Source organism: Podarcis bocagei, assembly GCF_964188305.1.
Source record: "Podarcis bocagei genome assembly, chromosome: 16".
NCBI classification, from domain to species: domain Eukaryota; kingdom Metazoa; phylum Chordata; class Lepidosauria; order Squamata; family Lacertidae; genus Podarcis; species Podarcis bocagei.
The window spans coordinates 30,856,142-30,875,213 of NC_138142.1; the positions used below are offsets into that span (position 1 = coordinate 30,856,142).

Below are 19,072 nucleotides of genomic sequence, written 5' to 3' on the forward strand. Positions count from 1 at the left end.
TTGTGAGGCTTAAAACCCACTCTGTTCTTCTTAGAGGAAGGGAACATTATAAATGTAACACATTCCATACAAAGATAAAAATCAACATTTGGGCAATGAAAATCCCATACCCTCCAACATTTCTCCAATGAAAATAGGGACAACCTACTCAATAACAATAACAATAATAACAATAATATTATTATCTATACCCTGTTCATCTGACTGGGTTTCCTCAGCCACTCTGGGCAGCTTCCAACATATATAAAAACCTAATAAAAAATTAAACATTATGGCTTGGGGTTGGATAACTCCACACCTTCCAACATTTCTCCAATGAAAATAGGCATGTCCTAAGGAAAAGCGGGACATTCTGGGATCAGATCAGAAATCACGACGGCTGCTGTAAATCCAGGACTGTCCCTGGAAAATAGGGGCACTTGGAGGGCCTGAAATCCTTCCCACAAAATGGAAGAAGATCTGAAAGGTAGAAGAACCTAACAGCACTGCCAAAGTCCCATCTAATCCAGCCCACTGCTCTTGCAGAAGTCAGCCAGATGCCCATGGGAAGCCCATAAGGGTAGCCTGAGTGCAAAACCACTCTTCCCACTTAAGATTCCCAGATACTGGTGTTTATTTTTATTTTTTTAAATATATCTTTATTAAAGATTTCTTAGTTTACAAAATCACATGCATTGTCTCCTTTTTCAAGGTGTGTTTTCTACAGATCAGTTTCATTTGTTGTGAGACATCAGTGTTACATACAGTGTTAGGTTAGGAAGAAAATGGGGAGGGGGATGGTGAGTGGAATCGGGTGGCAATGCTTCTATTCTTCTACTTAGTGTATGTGTGGCGTTTTGTGTCAGCGTCATTTGTGTGGGTTCTCTTACTATTCACTTGTTGTATTTCTTGGGTGGTGAGAGAGGCTGGAGGTAGCCTAGGGTGTGGTTGGTTGTCTTTGATTGGCTGTAGTGAAAATTGTTTTTGAGAGCTCACAACCCACCTACTCTCAGCAGCCAGAAGCATCATAGCCAGACACTGGAGAGACCTGTCAGGAGTAAGCATGGACTAACGGTATCAAATAGTATGGGAAACAGCCTTACTAGAAAAAACTAACCAATAAACTGAAACTGACCTGGGGACAAATAGAAAAAGATGCCTTCACCCCAGTATGGTTCCCCTTTATTACATACATAGCCCAACAAGACAACAACAAGAATCCACTGACAACATACGAATCAATCTGGCTAACCAAATACTGGTACAGTGGTACCTCGGGTTACAGACGCTTCAGGTTACAGACGCTTCAGGTTACAGACTCTGCTAATCCAGAAATGGTACCTCGGGTTAAGAACTTCGCTTCAGGATGAGAACAGAAATTGCGTGGCGGCAGTGTGGTGGCAGCGGGAAGCCCCATTAGCTAAAGTGTTACCTCAGGTTAAGAACAGTTTCAGGTTAAGAACAGACCTCCAAAACAAATTAAGTTCTTAACCCGAGGTACCACTGTATTTAGATGCATATTTCCTCCAACAGCTCAATTAAACGGTGAGCTCCCTTTGCCCGGTCCCTGCTCCTGCCAACCTAGCAGTTCGAAAACACCTCAAAGTGCAAGTAAATAAATAGGTACTTCTCTGGCAGGAAGGTAAACACTTGTTTCTGTGTGCTCCTCTGGTTCACCAGAAGCGGCTTAGTCATGCTGGCCACATGACCCGGAAGCTGTACACTGGCTCCCTCGGCCAATAAACTGAGATGAGCGCCGCGGCCCCAGAGTCAGCCACGACTGGACCTAACGGTCAGGGGTCCCTTTACACCTCGTGGGAACAAACTGTACAGTTTCCTCTTTGCAACGTGTGAAGAAAATTCTCCTCCCTCAGTCCTGAATCTTCAAATGTTCAGCTTCGTTGGATGGCCCCAAGTTCTAGCATGACGAAAGTAAGCAGGAGAAACTTCCCCCTGTTTCTTTTCCTCCATGCCATTTTACACAGCTCGACCAGGTCTCCTCTGACCTGCCTTCTCTCTAAACTGAAAAACCCGCAGAGATCCAGCCATACAGCTCACAGTCCGCTCTCTCTCTCTCTCCTTCGCTTGCCTGATGCCCCTGGAGGAACGTGGGTTTAGGGGCCTGTGAGGGAGCTGCCCGCCCCCCTCACCTCATCTCCTTTGCCCATTCCGCTTTGCAAAACTGACAGCTTAAATCTCATCAAGAGCAGAAAATACATTAGCCAGCAGGGGGTCATGATGGGGAGAGGAGGGGTGTACCTGGGAATTCAAAGTCTTGATTTAATCCACTGCCCTCTCTCCGCCTTATGGTAATGAAGTCTAAGTCACAGGTCTGCATTTAAAGGGGAATTGGGCAGTGTTTTCCTCTCTCAGAGGACTGTGCCCCTTCACACAGCACCGCTGTTAAGAGATCGGTGTTTAGATTGCTGCTGGGCAGTGGAACAGACTCCCTCGAAAGGTGCTGGACTCTCCTTCAGTGGAGGTTTATAAGCAGAGGTTGGGTGGCCATCTATCAGGGTCTGTAAGAATGTAAGGAGGACCTGGCTGGTGGATCAGTCTGAAGGCCCATCTGGTCCAGCATCCTGCTCTCGCAGTGGCCAAGTACAGGCCCCAATGGGAAGCCCACAAACAGGGCCTAAGCCCAACAGTAACTCTCCCCATAATTCCCAGCAAGAGATATTCAGAGCCATGCTGCCTCTGACAGTGAAGGTAGAGCCTCATAGCCTCATTCTCCATGAATTGGTCGAATCCTCCAAATTAGCTGCCATCAGCACACCTTGTGGGACCACGTTCCATAGCTTAACTGTGTGAAGAAGGACTTTCTTTGGTTTGTCCTAACGCTTCTGCACACGTCACAATGTCTATGCTCGGCCTCCATGGTTGAAGACAGCAGGCATCTGAACAGATCCTCCAAGTGCCCCTGTTTTCCAGGGACAGTCTCAGATTTACAGCAGCCCTCCCAATTTGATCCTGGAATATCTGGCTTTTACTTAGCACGTCCCTATTTTAATCAGAGAAATAAAAGTTGGAGAGTATGGGGTTATGCGACTCCTGAGCCAAGGAGATGAGTAACTTCTAAACAACCTTTAGAAGACATCTGAAGGCAGCCCTGTATAGGGAAGGGGTTTTTTAAAAATAATAATAATGTTTAATTATGTTTTTATATATGTTGGAAGCCACCCAGAGTGGCTGGGGCAACCCAGTCAGGTAGACGGGGCATAAATAATAAAATTACTACTACTACCACTACCACTACTACTACTATTGTTATTATGGAATAGGACGTTCCTGTTTTCATTGGAGAAATGTTGGAGGGTATGCTCTGGTATGCACTTGCTGGAACCTGCAGGAGGGGAGAGTTGCTGTTGCACCCTGGTCCCGCTTGTGGGCTTCTCAAATAGGCATCTAGTTGGCCACTGTGAGAACAGGATGCTGGGCTAAATGGGCCCCTTTGGCCTGATCCAGCAGGGATTCTCTTCCTATTTTCTCACTTGGAATTTGGAGGTAATTTTTAAAAAGAGAGCAAGACTGTCTGAATAATAATAATAATAATAATAATAATAATAATAATAATAATAATAATAATAATTTATACCCCGCCCATCTGGCTGGGCTTCCCCAGCCACTCTGGGCAGCTTCCAACAAAATATTAGAATACAGTAATGCATCAAAGATTAAAAGCTTCCCTAAACAGGGCTGCCTTCAGATGTCTTCTAAAAGTCTGGTAGTTGTTGTTCTCTTTGACATCTGATGGGAGGGTGTTCCACAGGGCAGGTGCCACTGCCGAGAAGGCCCTCTGCCTGGTTCCTTGTAACTTAGCTTCTCACAGTGAGGGAACCGCCAGAAGGCCCTCGGTGCTGGACCTCAGTGTCCGGGTAGACATTAAGAAATGTCACCACTCCCAGACATTCAGAACCGGCAGGCTCCGAGCCAGACTGTCACTGCCAAACAGCAACTTTGCTTTGCAATGGTTTGTGGAAAGGCAGGGAGTGGAAAGCCTGGTAGAAGAGAGGGCTGTCGTTGCAGATTCCTTGATCCCAGTGATATTTGCTCTGCATCGTTTCATTAAAGGTTGGCTTGTTGTGTGGTGTGCGGCTTGACATTGTCACACAATTGCTGAAAAACACTCTTCTGTCTGGAGGGTTAAGTGGGTAACAGAGTAGCCGACCGTTTTCAAACCCACCTGCTAAACCACGCTGAATATTGAAGTGCCGGAAGGGTGGAGTTCATAAGCAATTTGGCCGCTGCAAGATGCACAAATTCCAGCTACATTTGCAGCAGGAAGAAAGGGGCATGTTTGCTCAGGCCCATCAGCAGGGATAGGGCATTGCAAGGAGTAGGGGCTTCAGATACCCATTTTTGGACAATCAGTAGAGCAAATGTATTGCCTTTTGGGAGTGGGGGATTTAAAGATTGTACCTGATGGCTGATAGATACTGGCTGCAGCTCCCTTGAAATTTGGAACTGCAAGGATATGTGATTGGTTTTACATGCTTTGGGATGTGCTGCGATTCCTGCATTGCAGGGGCTTAGACTAGATGACTCTTGAGGTCCTCTTCCAGCTCCTATGATTCTGTGTTCTAAATCAGGTACAGGGAATCTTCAGCCCGCCAGGCATTGCTGAACTACAACTCCCAGCAAGTATGGCCGACTTCTCAAAGTTGACCCCTGAAAGGGGAAGGAGGAGGGGTCTGCTTTCTGAAGCACTTAAAGGTCTAGAAACTGGAAGGAAGGAAGGAAACTAAATACTGTACTGGGAAGGGGCCAGGAGCAGCCCGGGATTGGAGCCCTAGCGGCACAGGCGTTTGCAAAAGGAAAACTTGGCTGCTCCTTCCTCTGGGCTCCCTTTACAGCCTTCTGCTGCTCCTCTTGCAACTTGGGTAGCTTGTCTTAATTGAGGCACTCTCTGTACTGACTTAATGGGAAAGGCAGATGGATCAAGAGAAGGAGCAAAGAGAGAGAGACAAATGGAGCGATATGGGTTGGGAGGCAAATAAGGAGTCATCGGAAGCCCGATAAGCAAGCCTGACAGAGAGTAAAAGAGATGTCCTGAAAGCACCTCTTCGCTGCTAAGTCCACAGCCTTTATCCATACCTGACAGTGGAGATGAGGCAAGAGCTGGGCTATATATGCCATGAAAAGTAACCCCCGTTCAGCAATTTTTCAAGGGATGCTGTGGAAAGGAGTAAGCACTGGCCCATTCAGAGCAAGGGCAGTGTTAACCCAGGAAGAACCACTTCCTCTCTCTCTCAACTGGCTATGTGACTTCATCACATAGCCAAAGTCAACTGGTAGTCCCGCATCATTTTATTTTATTTTGAATATTTGCGAATAGCTTGATCCACTTGGTCTCGAAGCGGTCTGTGAAATATACTGAATGTTAGTCCTGCTCCAAGTGCACTCATTGTCTTTCACAAAGTTGGCCAACTTCAGCCCACCATTTTCAATCAATCTACTCTGAGCTTAATTAGATACAACCTACCGTGGCTGGAAACAAACCCCCACAAACCAATTAAAAATAAATCTGCATAAAAACCACCATCATTAAGTACAGCAGCAGCATTGATAAAAACTTTGAAACAAATCAAGGCAGCTAAATTGTGTGTCCTCTGGACAGGCTTGTTGAAAATGTCACCTCCTGAAAACTTTTCTAAAACAATTTGGGGGGCGGGGCTGCCTGGTGTCAGTAAGCAGGGCATTGCAGAGCACAGGTGCTGTCCATGTGACCCCTGATTGGCTGAGATCACACTGCGATCCCTGATTGGCTGGAACCACACTTCCTGGAAGATGCACACACCCCTCAAAATAAATTGGTGAGGAAGCAGCAGTTGGTGTGGCCCCTGATTGGCTGAAATCACACTGTGATCCTCGATTGGTTGGAATCACAAACCCTGGAAGATATACACACACCTCCAAGTAAAATGGTATGGAAGCAGCAGTCTGCATGGCCCCCAATTGGCTGGAATCACACTGTGATCCCTGATTGGCTGGAATCACACTGCCTGGAAGATGCACACACCCCTCCAAATAAAAACGGTGCAGAATCAGGAATCATCAACAAAACAGGAAAGGGGTTGGGACATCCACCCCCCCCATAAATTAGCATTCACTGCAGACTGATTTAGAAAGCATGGCCCCAGCACAAAGTTATAGAGGTGGAAGAGGCAGCCCACTTTTGGAGGGCAGAGCTATCCTAGGCCTGTCTCATCCACAATTGCCCTCGACCTCAGGACCTAGCCAAGAAACAAGCCCATGTCGCCGCTATTCTCTCCCTCATTTCAGATCCTTCTCCTAGAATCAATACAGACTGAATGTGACCTTGTTCTTTCTCCCACAGAAAGGACAAGAGCCCTTCAGAATCCCATTGGCTCCAGTGCTTTGTTTTCTGCCTCTGTGGTTTAGATGTTTTGTTCTAGGTTTTGGGGGGGTTTTTCCCCTGAAGGCTTTTGGAGACGTGCCAAGAGGAACTTGCTGGAACATTCCACAGCACAGAATGGCTACAGAGGGTGGGGAGAGACACCGCTTGACAGAAGTCTAGACCCTTCCATCTAGCCTGGAAAAGCTATGTGGAACAAGAGAGGCAATCTGATGGCCTCAGGGTGCGGTTGGACTCCAGTTACCATGATGCCTGACCACTGGCCATTCTGACCAGGGATGATGGGACTTGCAGTCCAACCACTCCTGGAGAGCACCAGGCTCTTCCACCCCAAACAGCAACGAGGGGAAATTCAACTCCATTGGCAGTTGAAGTCAATCCTGACTCATTTTTCACTTCCCAAAAGGATAATGAGGACCAAAACCCAGGCGCCCTCTGAAATTTGTGCTTCTGCAAATATTGCAGTGTTGTTCTATGGCTAAGTGCAAAAGCAACGTGTGCATTACAGTGCATATATTAATGAAGACAATGGCAAGGAAATGTTTTATATTAGGGGAAAACATGCTTTGCAAAAACTGTATATATTAGGCAAAATCGCATACCAATAAATAAATAAATAAGTGTGTATCTTGGGAGAAATTCACACCAAAATGCTAAATTTTCACAACTTTTTTAAAGAAAAAAAAATCACAACCCGATGTGGAAATGACTGAACTGCAGCAAAATGAAAAACCAAAATTGATGGATTCGCCCGGCTCTATCCGCTGTGTTACAGAAAGGGAGGCAGGTTGCTATTGTGTCTTCCCTGGGGAGTTGCCAGAGGCATCTGGCTGGCCACAGGGGATAAACAGGAGACTCGGCTAGAAAGATCTTTGGCCCAACCCATCAGTCCGCCTTTGTCTGTGCTTAAGAACAGAGCTAAGCCCAGTGGCCTTGATGAAAGATGGATTCCAGAGCTCTAAGGCATTTAAGTTCACCTTTCCACCAAGGTGCTCAGGTTGGTTCACGTGGTCCTCCCCAACAACCCTGTGAGGTAGGTTAGACTGAAAAGGCAGAAACAACTTTCCTATGTGTAGAAATTAAACAAGTGATGTTTCCAAGTTGTCTTCCAGCCTCAAGCTCCCTCAGCTTAGATGACGGGAAACAATAACTGCACAACAGGCGGAAAATCAACAGGTGACATTCTGTTACAGTCCCACACCCCAGAAAGCCAGGTCTGTTTAACTTCTGCTCGTTCTATGACTGCTAAGGGCAACATGCTGGGAAGGAATGACAAAGGGGGATCTGTTCTGAATAACCAGTAACATTTGTGCGGTTAGACAAGATCCCTTCCAACTCTACAGTTCTATGATTTTATATAAATGCATTTCATGCACCGGTAGCGTTTAACCAAACCAATCCGGTAAGGAATGTCCCTGAGCCCACTTCCTAGTATTCCCACTAATGAGGAAAAGGAAACTGGGGTGATTGACATGTACTTGGGCAAATATTTCATTCTCCTTTAGTCAACTGCTTTAAATATGTTAAAGCTGTATAACAATACCCACTTGGTTTAGGAATTAAGTCCCACTGGGCCCAGCATGGCTTACTTGTGAGTAGGCATGTATAGATCATATTGAAGGTAGTGTTAAAATTATTGGGTCAACCTACATTTTGTGCATTGCACTTTCATGCCCCTTGCCCTGCAGTGGATTAAGTGGTATTCCTACTCAGAATAGACCTATTGAAAATAATGGAAATGATTAACATGGCTCCACTCATTTCAGTGGGTCTACTCTGTTCAAATGCAGCCCTCAGACTTCCACATATATATGCAACACAAAATTCCCAACGGCCACGTTATACATTCTGCATGTTCCAAAACAGTGAGGATTAAAGAACTGATACCATCACTGTGAGGGACGCGGGTGGCGCTGTGGGTAAAACCTCAGCGCCTAGGACTTGCCGATCGTCAGGTTGGCAGTTCGAATCCCCGCGGCGGGGTGCACTCCTGTTGCTCGGTCCCAGCGCCTGCCAACCTAGCAGTTCGAAAGCACCCCCGGGTGCAAGTAGATAAATAGGGACCACTTACTAGCGGGAAGGTAAACAGCGTTTCTGTGTGCTGCGCTGGCTCACCAGATGCAGCTTGTCACGCTGGCCACGTGACCCGGAAGTGTCTGTGGACAGCGCTGGCCCCGGCCTCTTAAGTGAGATGGGCGCACAACCCTAGAGTCGGGCACGACTGGCCCGTACGGGCAGGGGTACCTTTACCTTTACCTTACCATCACTGTATATTTTTGAATGCAATAACAACATGTGCCCAGATAACTACCTGTGATCATAATATTATTATTATTTTCTACCCATCCTTTCCTCTGTATCAGGGGCAGGGAACCTGTCGCCCTTCATGTGTGGACTCCAGCTCCCATCAGCCTCAGCCAGTATGGATGATGGGAGTTGGAGTCTAACCACATTGGGAGGGCAACCCTTGCCATAAAACACCATGAGTCAATCATGTCAGGTGACAGATTCTAACACTGGCGTTAGATCTCCCACCTCCACTTGCAACCTCTCTGTAATAATAATAATAATAATAATTTATTATTTATACCCCGCCCATCTGGCTGGGTTTCCCCAGCCACTCTGGGCGGCTTCCAAAAGAATATTAAAATACTATGATACATTAAACATTAAAAGCTTCCCTAAACAGGGCTGCCTTCAGATGTCTTCTAAAAGTCTGGTAGTTGTTGTTCTCTTTGACATCTGGTGGGAGGGCGTTCCACAGTTCCACAGGGACTGTGTTCCACACAGGCGTTCCACGTCTGTGTGACGTGAGAGCAAGTCTTGAGGGCTGCAGCTCAGTAGGAGGGCATGTGCCTTGCACACAGAAGGCCCTGAGTTCAATCCATGCCATTCTACAGGTAGGGCTCTTGGGAAAGTCCCCTAGTCTGAAATCCTGGAGAGCTACAGCCTGTCAGTGTAGACCAAACTCGGGTCTCCAGGTGTTTTTGGGCTACAGTTCCCATCATCCCTGACCACTGGTCCTGCTAGCTAGGGATGGTGGGAGTTGTGGTCCAAAAACAGCTGGAGATCCATTTTTTGAGAAACCCTGATGTAGACAATACGGAGCTACCAAGTCAGTGGCTTGACTCTGTAAGGCAGCTTCCTATACTCCCATGTCCTATGCATAAAAAGGAACCCACCCATGACCAGCAACACATTGATTCTTGCCAGCTGTTCCTCTCTCACACACCCTTTCCTTGTCCCAGACTAGCTTCCCAGAACAGTTTTATTCAGCTCCTGGTGGGCCACCCCTGTGTTCTGTGTTGGGTTGGTTCCCTGTTGCGCAAACCTAATTCAGCAAAGTGGACTCAGCTGCATTCACAGCAGTCTGTCCTGACAATCTTAAACAAGATGGGCCAGTGGTCTGATTCATTAGCTTCCTGGATAGCTCAGTCAGTAGAGCACGAGACTCTTATTCTCAGGGTTGTGGGTTTGAGCCCCATGTTGGGCAAAAGCTACCTGCATTGCAGGAGGTTGGACTAGATGACTCTCGGGGTTCCTTCCAACTCTACAATTCTATGATTCTATAAAGCAGCTTCCTATGCTGGCAGGCCAAGAATGCTTAAAGATGGACCGGTTTGGGCTAGCAGGCAGGCACCTAGTTATGACCAACATTGGAGCTTTCTGCAACAAGATATGGCAACGGCCACAACAGGCCTGGGTGGCTTTAAGAGATGATTAGATGCATGGATGCATGGAGGGTAAGGCTCCCAGTGGCTACTAGCCATGGTGGGGCAGTGTCCTGTCTCCAGGACCAGAGGCAGTGTTGCCTCTGAAGATCAGTCCCTGGGGAAGAACAGCAGGAGAAGGCTGGTGGTAGGCATCTCAGAGGGATCTGATAGGCTACTGTGGGTCAATAGTTTGCAGGACTAGATAGGCCTTGAGTCCAATCCAGCAGGGCTCTTATTAGGTACTTGGGAGGAGAGTGGGGGAAGCAAAAACAAGGAACAATTCTAAGAGCCCCGCACTGCCAGGAAATCTTGGACTGCATCCCAAAGAGGACATTGTAGGCTTGCTAGCTGCCCCATCAAACACGCCACCCCTCCCTTAAAAAATGGATTTTTGAAGGCCATCAGCATTTCTAGCATACTGCTGGGCAGATGATGGATGGCAATCCATCCCAACCAGCTGGAGAGAGAAGGGGACGGTTGGCATCGAACGGGCACTCTGCAGCACCTAAATCAGTCAACGGCAGAAGCAGGCTGTTCTCTTCTGCAGTCCCAGAGTGCAGGCTGGCCAGATGCTCCCGCTTTTAGCAACCTAACACCCCCCACCCACCCCCCACAGTCCAATCCAATAGGGAGCTATTAAGGATGTACTCAGTGGGGGGGGGGAGGCCCTCCCTCTCTGACCTACATAACCGCAACACCCTCTGCTCAGCACAGCAGCACCACAAATGAAGCGCCTTCTCTCCCATTTCTGGGGTGTGGGTATGCATCTGGCAGCCCCTCCTAAAGACCATCCCCTTGAACACTTCATCCCCCACCACCCGACCCACACAGCCAGCAAAGAACCTGCAGAAATAGCTCTTCATCTTTGTGCAGGCAGCTTTTCCAAGTTGGTCAAGCTCAGAATCCAACAGGGGAAGTTCAGTTCTCTTGTCCTCTCCAGCTGCGTAGTTGTTGGAATGTGGAATATTATTTCTTTCCTCCAACCTTCCGTACTGTTCTGCCTCGGCCTTCACTGCCAGTGTATTTGTGTGTGTGGTTGTGTTTTTTTAAAAAAAATGCTTGTAATGTTACAAAACAACAAACCGCCCAACTGAAGCCATATGCACCTTTGCAAGGAGACTCCTACGTCCCACTGTTATAGTCATTAATGTCTACTCCTACTTTTGCAACATGCCATCGCTGCCTTTGCCCAGAACGGCAACAAGACAATAGATAGACGCCCTTGTTAGCGCCCCGCGCTCCCGCCCCCGCCCAGTCAAGACCGACGGCCTTTCCGGGAGCTTCCAAAGGCAACGGCTCTACTTTGCCAGATGCACGGATGATGCGAAGCAGCGGCGGGCGCGATCGATGCCTGGGTGGGATGGAAGCCATGTGCTCTTATTTATTATTGCCTGGCCCCTCCCAGGCCGGTCCCCCCGCCCTACTGTCCCCTGTCACTGCAACACCCGAGCTTCCAACTCCTTGGACGCCACTGCGGCCAGACTTCAAGGAGGGGGCAGAGTAGTTGTTGTGATTAAAAAAAAAAAATGATGGAGAAATTGGCCCAGCCACCTCCTTGTACAAGAATCTGCTGCTCGCCCACCCAAACAAAGCCAGCGACGCGACCTGAAGGCGGCCCTGCCGGGTGCCAAGCCCACGCCGCCTTGGCAAGAGGCGGCTAGCGGAGCCGGTGCCATCGCCCTCTGCCCCTCGCCTTGCCAGCCTTGCGTCTGTTGCTGCGGCAGCGTCCCTAGCCAGCCAGGCAGCCAGCCCCACTCGGCTTGTTGATGTTGCTGGCAAGGCGAAGTACCCACCCACCCAGCATCGCCTCCTTTCTTCCGCCACCCACCTGCCCCTCCCCGCTCTTAAGCGCCCGCTCACTCCCAATGTGGGTGTGTTTGCATACATTAGATCTGGCAGCGTTCCTGCAGCTCTGCCACCCCACCCCAGACACATCAACACAGCAGTCTGGGCGGCTGCCATCCCCTCTTATTCCCCACCCAGCGCCCAGCCACCCTTCTCTCTCTCCCCCCAACCCTCGAAAAACAGAGTAGGGACCCCTCTGGCTTCCAGGGTGTCCCGGCCAACCGCCTTGCCCCGTTATTGGACAAGGATGGGGACATCCCTTCCAACGCCCTTTTAAAACAGGTGGGCCGCCTATTAAACGGGCCATCCGTTCATCCCAGGAGATTGGCTTTTATGGTGCGAGAATATCCCTTTTACAGAGGGAGGGAGGAAGGAAATCAGGCAGGTTGCATTCGAGGGGGGGGGCACCCCTTCTCTCGAAAGAGCCAGGCGATTGGCACATTTTGGCACACTGGAGTCGGGAGACTGGCACATTTTATCGCAAGCTCCCAGAAAAGGATGAGGGACCGTCTTTTGTGGGATAGCGAAAACCGGCAGCCTCGATTGACTTAAACGCGGAAACCCACCGTGACAGAAAAAATAAACATCCCGCAGCCCCACAAGCCACAACGGACGGTGCGGCGCTTTCGCGATAAATAAATAAAAATATCCCGCACATATGATGCGCATCTATAGGTTCCCACCGCAGCCCCGAGCCACGGAACGCGATCCCCAAAGACCCTCTTGGCTATTTAACCCTTGCCATCCCGGACCATCCTTTGTTTCTCTCCCCGCGCCTTAATATATATATATATATATGTATATCCAACACAATAATACACATCGATGCCTTATCGCCCACCACCACATCCTCAACCCGCTCTCTCTCTCCCCACCCCCCCCTTTTAAAATAAAAAGGATGCCTCTTGCTAGGCAGAAACTCACGATCGCGAGACAGGTTCCCTTGGCTGGCGGCGATCAGGAAAGACCCCAGGAGGATTAAGACGTTGCAAGCCGGAGAGAGCATCTTGGGGAGGGTGGGGGGTCCCGGTGGTTGCCTTCGGGGGGAGGGAGGGGGAGGAAGAGGGAAGAGGAGGAAGGCAGGAAGGCGAAGGGGGAGAGGAGGGGAAATCGTCCTCTTCCTGGGTTTCTAGCAAACTTAAAGTCCTTCCCCCTCCCCACTGGGGGAAAAAGGGGGGAAATCAACGCTGGCGCGCTGCCTCTTTAATTCTCCCCGGTGGATCCCTCTGTCTCGCTCTCTCTCTGGATCCAAACCGCAGTGGCACAAACCCCAGGCGCGGAGAGAGGCGGGCGGGCGAGCGAGGGGCCAGGCAAAATAGATGCTGCTGTATTGACTAAAGAGGGAGAGAAGGGATGCGGCAGTAGCTGGGATTAAATAGAGCACCAGGGCGAGACCATTCGGCCTCGGAGGAGGGGGGAGGACGAGGAAAGACGGGAGGGAGAGAGAGGAGAGGAGAGGTAGGAAAAAGGAGAGGGGAGAAGAGAGACGCCAGCCTCCCCTCCCTTACCCCACCCCCTATACCAGTACAAATTTAGGAGGGTTGGGGGGGGGCTTGGAATGGAACTGGAGAGAGGGGTCAGGAGCTTGCAATGTTTTGCACCGGTTCCACCCCTCCCAGTTTCAGAGCTTCCTCCCTGCAGGCAGGTCTAGCTGGGTACCCACATTCTCTTGTTGTCCTCCCCGCTCCCGCTCCCCCCTTTTAGAGCAGAGTTGGTGCAGTCCAGATGGCTCCGTTCCCCCGAGGGAGTGGAATGCTGTTGCTGATATCGGGGCTGCTGCTGCTGCTGCTGATCCCCCCCAGGGTTGGATATTGGAAGAGCAGCCCTCCCCGTCCTCCAAAAAAGGGGGAGCCGAGAGGAGCTCTTGTCCTGACCGCTGGGCGGCTAGCCACCTTGATGGCAAAGGACGAACAAAGCCACTTAGATCTGACCATAGGAGCCAACTCCTAGGGGCCGAGGGGTCTTCACCCCCCCAATAAAATATGTGAGGGGGCCCGGCCCCCCAAAGTTGATAGTGTGAGTGCGTGCACCGTGCCATGTAATCGATTATGCTGGGTGGGTTTATCTCTCTCCCCCCCCCCCCAATATTTTATTCAGGTTGGCATCCTGGATCCGACCCTCTCCAGGCTGGAAGGTGCGACATGTGGCCTGATTGAACCCACTAATTTGGAGCCAAGCTGAGGAAGGGTGTGTGTGTTGGACTACAGTTCCCATCATCCCTGACCATTGGCCATGCTGGCTGGGGCTGCTGGGAGTTGGAGTTTAGCAGAATCTGACTGACCCAGGTGCGGAAAACATTGCCTTCAGGAGCAGGGCCGGGCTTGCCTTAGGGCAAGGAGGTTATTTGTCCCAGGTGTCAAAACAAAGAGTCAAGTAGGGCTTGTTGCCAGATTAGCTGCAGCTGGACTCACATGGGCTCAGTCTGGAATTCGGTTGAGAGGACTGGATCCAGCCCTTGAACACCGTACAGCCTGACCCTAAGTGTGTTTGCTGAAAAGTAAGCTCCCACTGTGTGGGTACATGGCATACATCAGAGGTAGTAGGGCTGGAGGGGAAAGACATCAGTCTGAAACTCTGAACAGCTGCTGCTCATCAATGTAGACAATGTTGAACTCAATTGGACTGGTGGTTTGGCTCAGTATAAGGCAGCTTGCAGTTTTTCTAAGTGTGTTCCAGTTCCATCCTTCTCCTACACTGGAGATGCAGGCCAAGAAATAGCAATCAGGGCAGGGCTATGCAAAAATCGGGAAGGAGGTGCCTCTACTATATGCAGACCTTAAGAGTTCGGGGGCTTCCACTGAGCTGTATAATAATTCTACTACTACTGCTTTGACTAATTATTAGTTTATTGTTTGTTTGTTTGTTTGTTTGTTTGTTTGTTTGTTTATATGCCACCCATCTGACTAGGTTGTCCCAGCCACTCTGGGCGGCTTCCAGCAAATTAAAACATCAAACACAGTAAAACATCCAATATTAAAAACTTCCCTATACAGGGCTGAATACAGGGCTTGTGGAAGAAGATAGATGTGGTTCAGTTCAGGCATCCATTAAGAGGACGCCGCCCCCCAACCCGGTCCTAAAGAGTCAGGCCAAAAGATAAACAAGGATGAATACTAACAACAACCAGCTCAGAATGCATAACGGATATTATTCACCACCATCTTTGCCAGGGCTAATCCCCAGATGGATGAAGGGAGTATTCTGAGCATATGCAAAGTGCTTTCCTCTCACTGCTGAGTTCTAATGTTCTTTCTCAATTGTTCATGCACACTTGAGCAAAAGAGCTTCCTGGCATGGGTGTAGCTAAGGAGAGGCGGGGGGGGGCAGCTGTCCCCACCCTAGATCAAGTAAAACAATAGAATTTCTTGACTGAGCAATCATGTCAGTTCTGCCCCCCCAATGTCCTGCCCCACCCTGACAAAAATCCTGGCTATGCCCATGCTTCCTGGATGCTCCCACTTTCTGCCTGCTCACATCCCTTGCACCAAGCAACAGCGACCCAGTCAGTGAGCCACTTCTGTTATTAACAATTACACCTATGCGCTGGGAGTTTTTATATTTTTTTTTTTAAAAAAACTTTTTAAAATAATGAAAAACCATCTAAGAGTGGTCATCACCACATATGGTGGCAGTCAGTTCCGTAAGCCCATTAGACACCAGCTTCCTGTCTTAGATCTACAGCCCATCAAATTCACTGGGTTATTCTTACATAGAGTGTTATGGGAGAGGGAGAAAACAAATTTGTTGCCTGTCTGGGTTCTCCATCTTGTTACAAACCTCATCATGTCCCCCATCAACTGAATTTCTCTCCCTGAGAATATCACTGGGGAAATTTAAGGGAGGCAACAAAAAAGGAAATTGTAAGACTCACAAAATTTGGAGGGCGGGATTCACACCTCCCTAATATAGCTAAGCGCTGTTCTGCATCACAAGTGGAAGCCTTTTATAAACAGCTTTTTATGTTCCCTACCCCCCAAAAAAACCCACTGTTTCCTCTTTTCCTTTTCCTACAAGGTCACAGGAAAGAGGATTTCCCCCTCTAGATCTTCCTTGCTGGTCTCTGCACCTGCAAATCCACACCGCTACTCTAAAAGCAGCAGGGGGGAGGCAGGGTGGGGGGAGAGTAGCACACCCAGCAGTTGCTGAAGATGATCTTACTGCAACAAACCTCTGCGATTCAGCCCTAGAGCATCTGGAGCTGTGGGAGGAGGTGGTGAGTGAGGATATAACAAACAACAATAAATAGCAGGAGATCTTCCAGCATGCCGAAACACACACACACCAGTGCATATCAGTCTTCAAAAGATGCAGGGATGCTCTCCTCCAGGCAAACCCCAGACGACAGGGAGAAAGCAAACACAGATATCACCACTGTGGAGCAGAGAAAACTGCCTGGAAGTTTGCTCAGGAGTAAAGAAGGGACCCGTTGCATGGAATTTCCCCAGGGAGAGGAGAAATTCTCTGAGCAGCTTATTGGGGTGGGGGAAGCTGTGGCAACAGAACAGCTTCTTTATCTCCCAGTCCTCTGACTGACAGCTTGGCCAACACGTTTTGCATCCTCTGGAACAAAGATGGGGAATCTCAGGCCCAGAGGTCCTTGAAACTCCCGCCCCCCATGCCATGCCCCTTCATTGGCCCTGCTTCATTCCCACCTGGCTGTGTGTGCCCTTGAACTCAGACAGTGCCTCTTGCTTCCCTGGATGGAGAACACAGAGGGGTGTGTGCGTGTTGTGTAAAAACTATTGGCATCCATCTGTCTTGAGAGACAATGGAGTGTGCCTCAAGGGGTGAGGTCAAATCTCCACATTAGCATCACCGAAGTGAACTCTGGAGGGTGCAAGCCTGGGCAGTGTGTATGGGGTGGGGGCCTGGGATGCCTAGACCAGTGTTTCCCAACCTTTTTTGGGCAAAGGCACACTTGTTTCATGAAAAAAATCTTGAGGCACACCACCATTACAGCCCCGTGACGTCAGCGCGCAGCGTCACGCCGGGAGGGACGCACGAAAGTGTAAGTTTCAATTTTTCCCCCTCCCCCTTGCCTTCCTTCTGTGCCAACTGCCAAAAAGCCAAGAAAAAAGCCAAGACTTTAGGGCAGCAGGTCAACACGGAAGAAGCTCCTACCTAAGGACAGGTGCGACGGCCGTGTCCTCTTCTGCCACACTTGGAAGCCCTGCCTCACGGTCGTGACTCCCACCCTGATTTCTCCCCGCAGGTCGAGCGGCACAGGCAGCCCAATGTGTCCAGCCCAGACACAAGCCCCGCTTCCCCACTCTAGATCCTGAATGCGACCAAGTGCTCTGGACTCCCGAGCAGGGTGGGAAAGAGGACTCGCATCTGGTAGCCTCCGGGCTCCTCGCCTGCTCGAGGGATGGCATTGCAGGCAAGCTGCCGGCCGTCGCCATCGCCGCCCCCTCATGCGAGTGGACCTGCCCGGAGTGGTGGGCCGGGGGAGGCTCGCTCTCTGTGGGGATGTGGCCCGCACGCGCGGCCCCGCTTCCTCCTGCCCAGGGCTGAGCTCCTTACCCGCGATCTCGGTCTCGCGCACGCGGATCCCACTTATTCCGAAGCTCGCACCACTAGCCGGGGCTCTCACACCGTGCCAGGGCGAGGCGGCGCGGCCCACTGATGTCATCGCGGCTCGCCGCCGCCCTCGACTTCCCTGTTCCCTCCCCTCCCTCGGGTCGCCGTGGTTACCGAGGACTGCAAGCTGCTCGGGCGAGCGTGGGGCATTAAGTGGGAGAAGGAAAATTAAAATTAAAACTCGCCTGAAGGCCGCCTCTCCGGATATGAAGCTATCTTTCGAATTTTTTAATTTTTCCCGCGGCACACCAGGCAACGTCTCGCGGCACACTAGTGTGCCGCGGAACACCGGTTGGGAAACACTGGCCTAGACGACAAGACCCTCCTCCTGACCTCACTGATGTGGTGCAAAGGAAAGCAGAGCAAGACGTTTGGCACCAGCCGGGCTGCAGGAGTTGCTGGAAAGAGGTGTACAAGGCGCTCTCCAACCATCTTAGGGACTCCACTCCAGATCTGTGGAAGGTTTAGCTCCTTAGTCTTTTCTTCTCCCGCAAGGGAACAGAGATTTAGGACCAGAGCTTTCCTTCTCCTAGATGGAATTCCTTCCCACGTTGACAAGCCCCATCTGCCCCTCACTTCCCTCTACAGCACATGCAGAAACCACCTTCTTGACCGTCGGACCCAGTATTGGCACATTTGTGGGTAGAGCGGGGCTGTTGATATACGCAGTGGAGCCGGAGGGAAATTAAATGCTAGAAAGTGCCAACGGCCACAATTCCTTTAAGAGCTAGGACGTACACAAAATAAGAGAATTTTGCAGGCAGGCTCCAGTATGAAACTGCTGGATGAGAGTTCGTCAAGAAATTCAGCAGTATCCATTAGGGCCTTAAGAGAGACGTGGGTTTCCTTTCGCACTACAGATGCTAAACTCAACATTGTCAGGCTGATTGTTTGGTTATTACCTGTCTGGATAAATGATATGATATGCACAATATAAATGTGATAAAGGTTTATTTTAGTTATTCTTCCTCTATTTTTTTCTTCTCATACAATTGTGTTTTGTAAGGAGATTATATATATAATTATATATATAATTTCTCCATTTTGATATATTGCTTTTTATTATTTTCTTATAAATGAATTTGAATTTTAGTGTTTAATATGTTAAACAAAACTTTCAATAAAAATGTTATTTTTTAAAAAGGGGGACATTTCCTTTCCCACTACAGATGCTAAACTTAACCTTGTCAGATTGATTGTTTCATTATTACCTGTCGCTGCCATTGCAATGGGTCACTGTGTATATTTTGCATATGTACTCCTTCTATGTGAATTGTTGCTCTCTTCTCTGTGCATGTCATTTTCCTCTGACCCCTCTCCTTACAACTGGCCCTCTAAGTGTCAGCTCCCATCAGCATCACCAATCATCAAGGATGATGGAAGTTGTAGTCCAACAAAATATAGAGGGTCCTGCTCCTGCCAGGTGTCTATAAACCTATATATCACGTGCCTATTGAAGTTGTGGCAGCCAACACATTCATTTAAATTCAATCAATTAATTACTTCCATTCCCCAACTAAGGAGCTGATGATTTATCAACTCAACATTCTTTAAGAGCAGTTGACGGCTCTAATGTTTT

At 49.3% G+C, this 19,072-nt stretch overlaps 1 protein-coding gene across 4 annotated transcripts in view; it reads right to left on the reverse strand.

The window, feature by feature from the left end:
* CADM3 (cell adhesion molecule 3) overlaps positions 1-13,267 on the reverse strand; it is a 92,166-nt gene extending 78,899 nt beyond the window's left edge. For all 4 annotated transcript variants that reach the window (XM_081174203.1, XM_081174202.1, XM_081174201.1 and 1 more), the window contains exon 1: positions 12,838-13,267. In XM_081174203.1, the coding sequence (XP_081030329.1) occupies positions 12,838-12,919 (82 nt within the window). In that variant the 5' untranslated portion in view covers positions 12,920-13,267. The remainder of the gene's footprint in view (positions 1-12,837) is intronic.
* Positions 13,268-19,072: the final 5,805 nt, after the last annotated feature.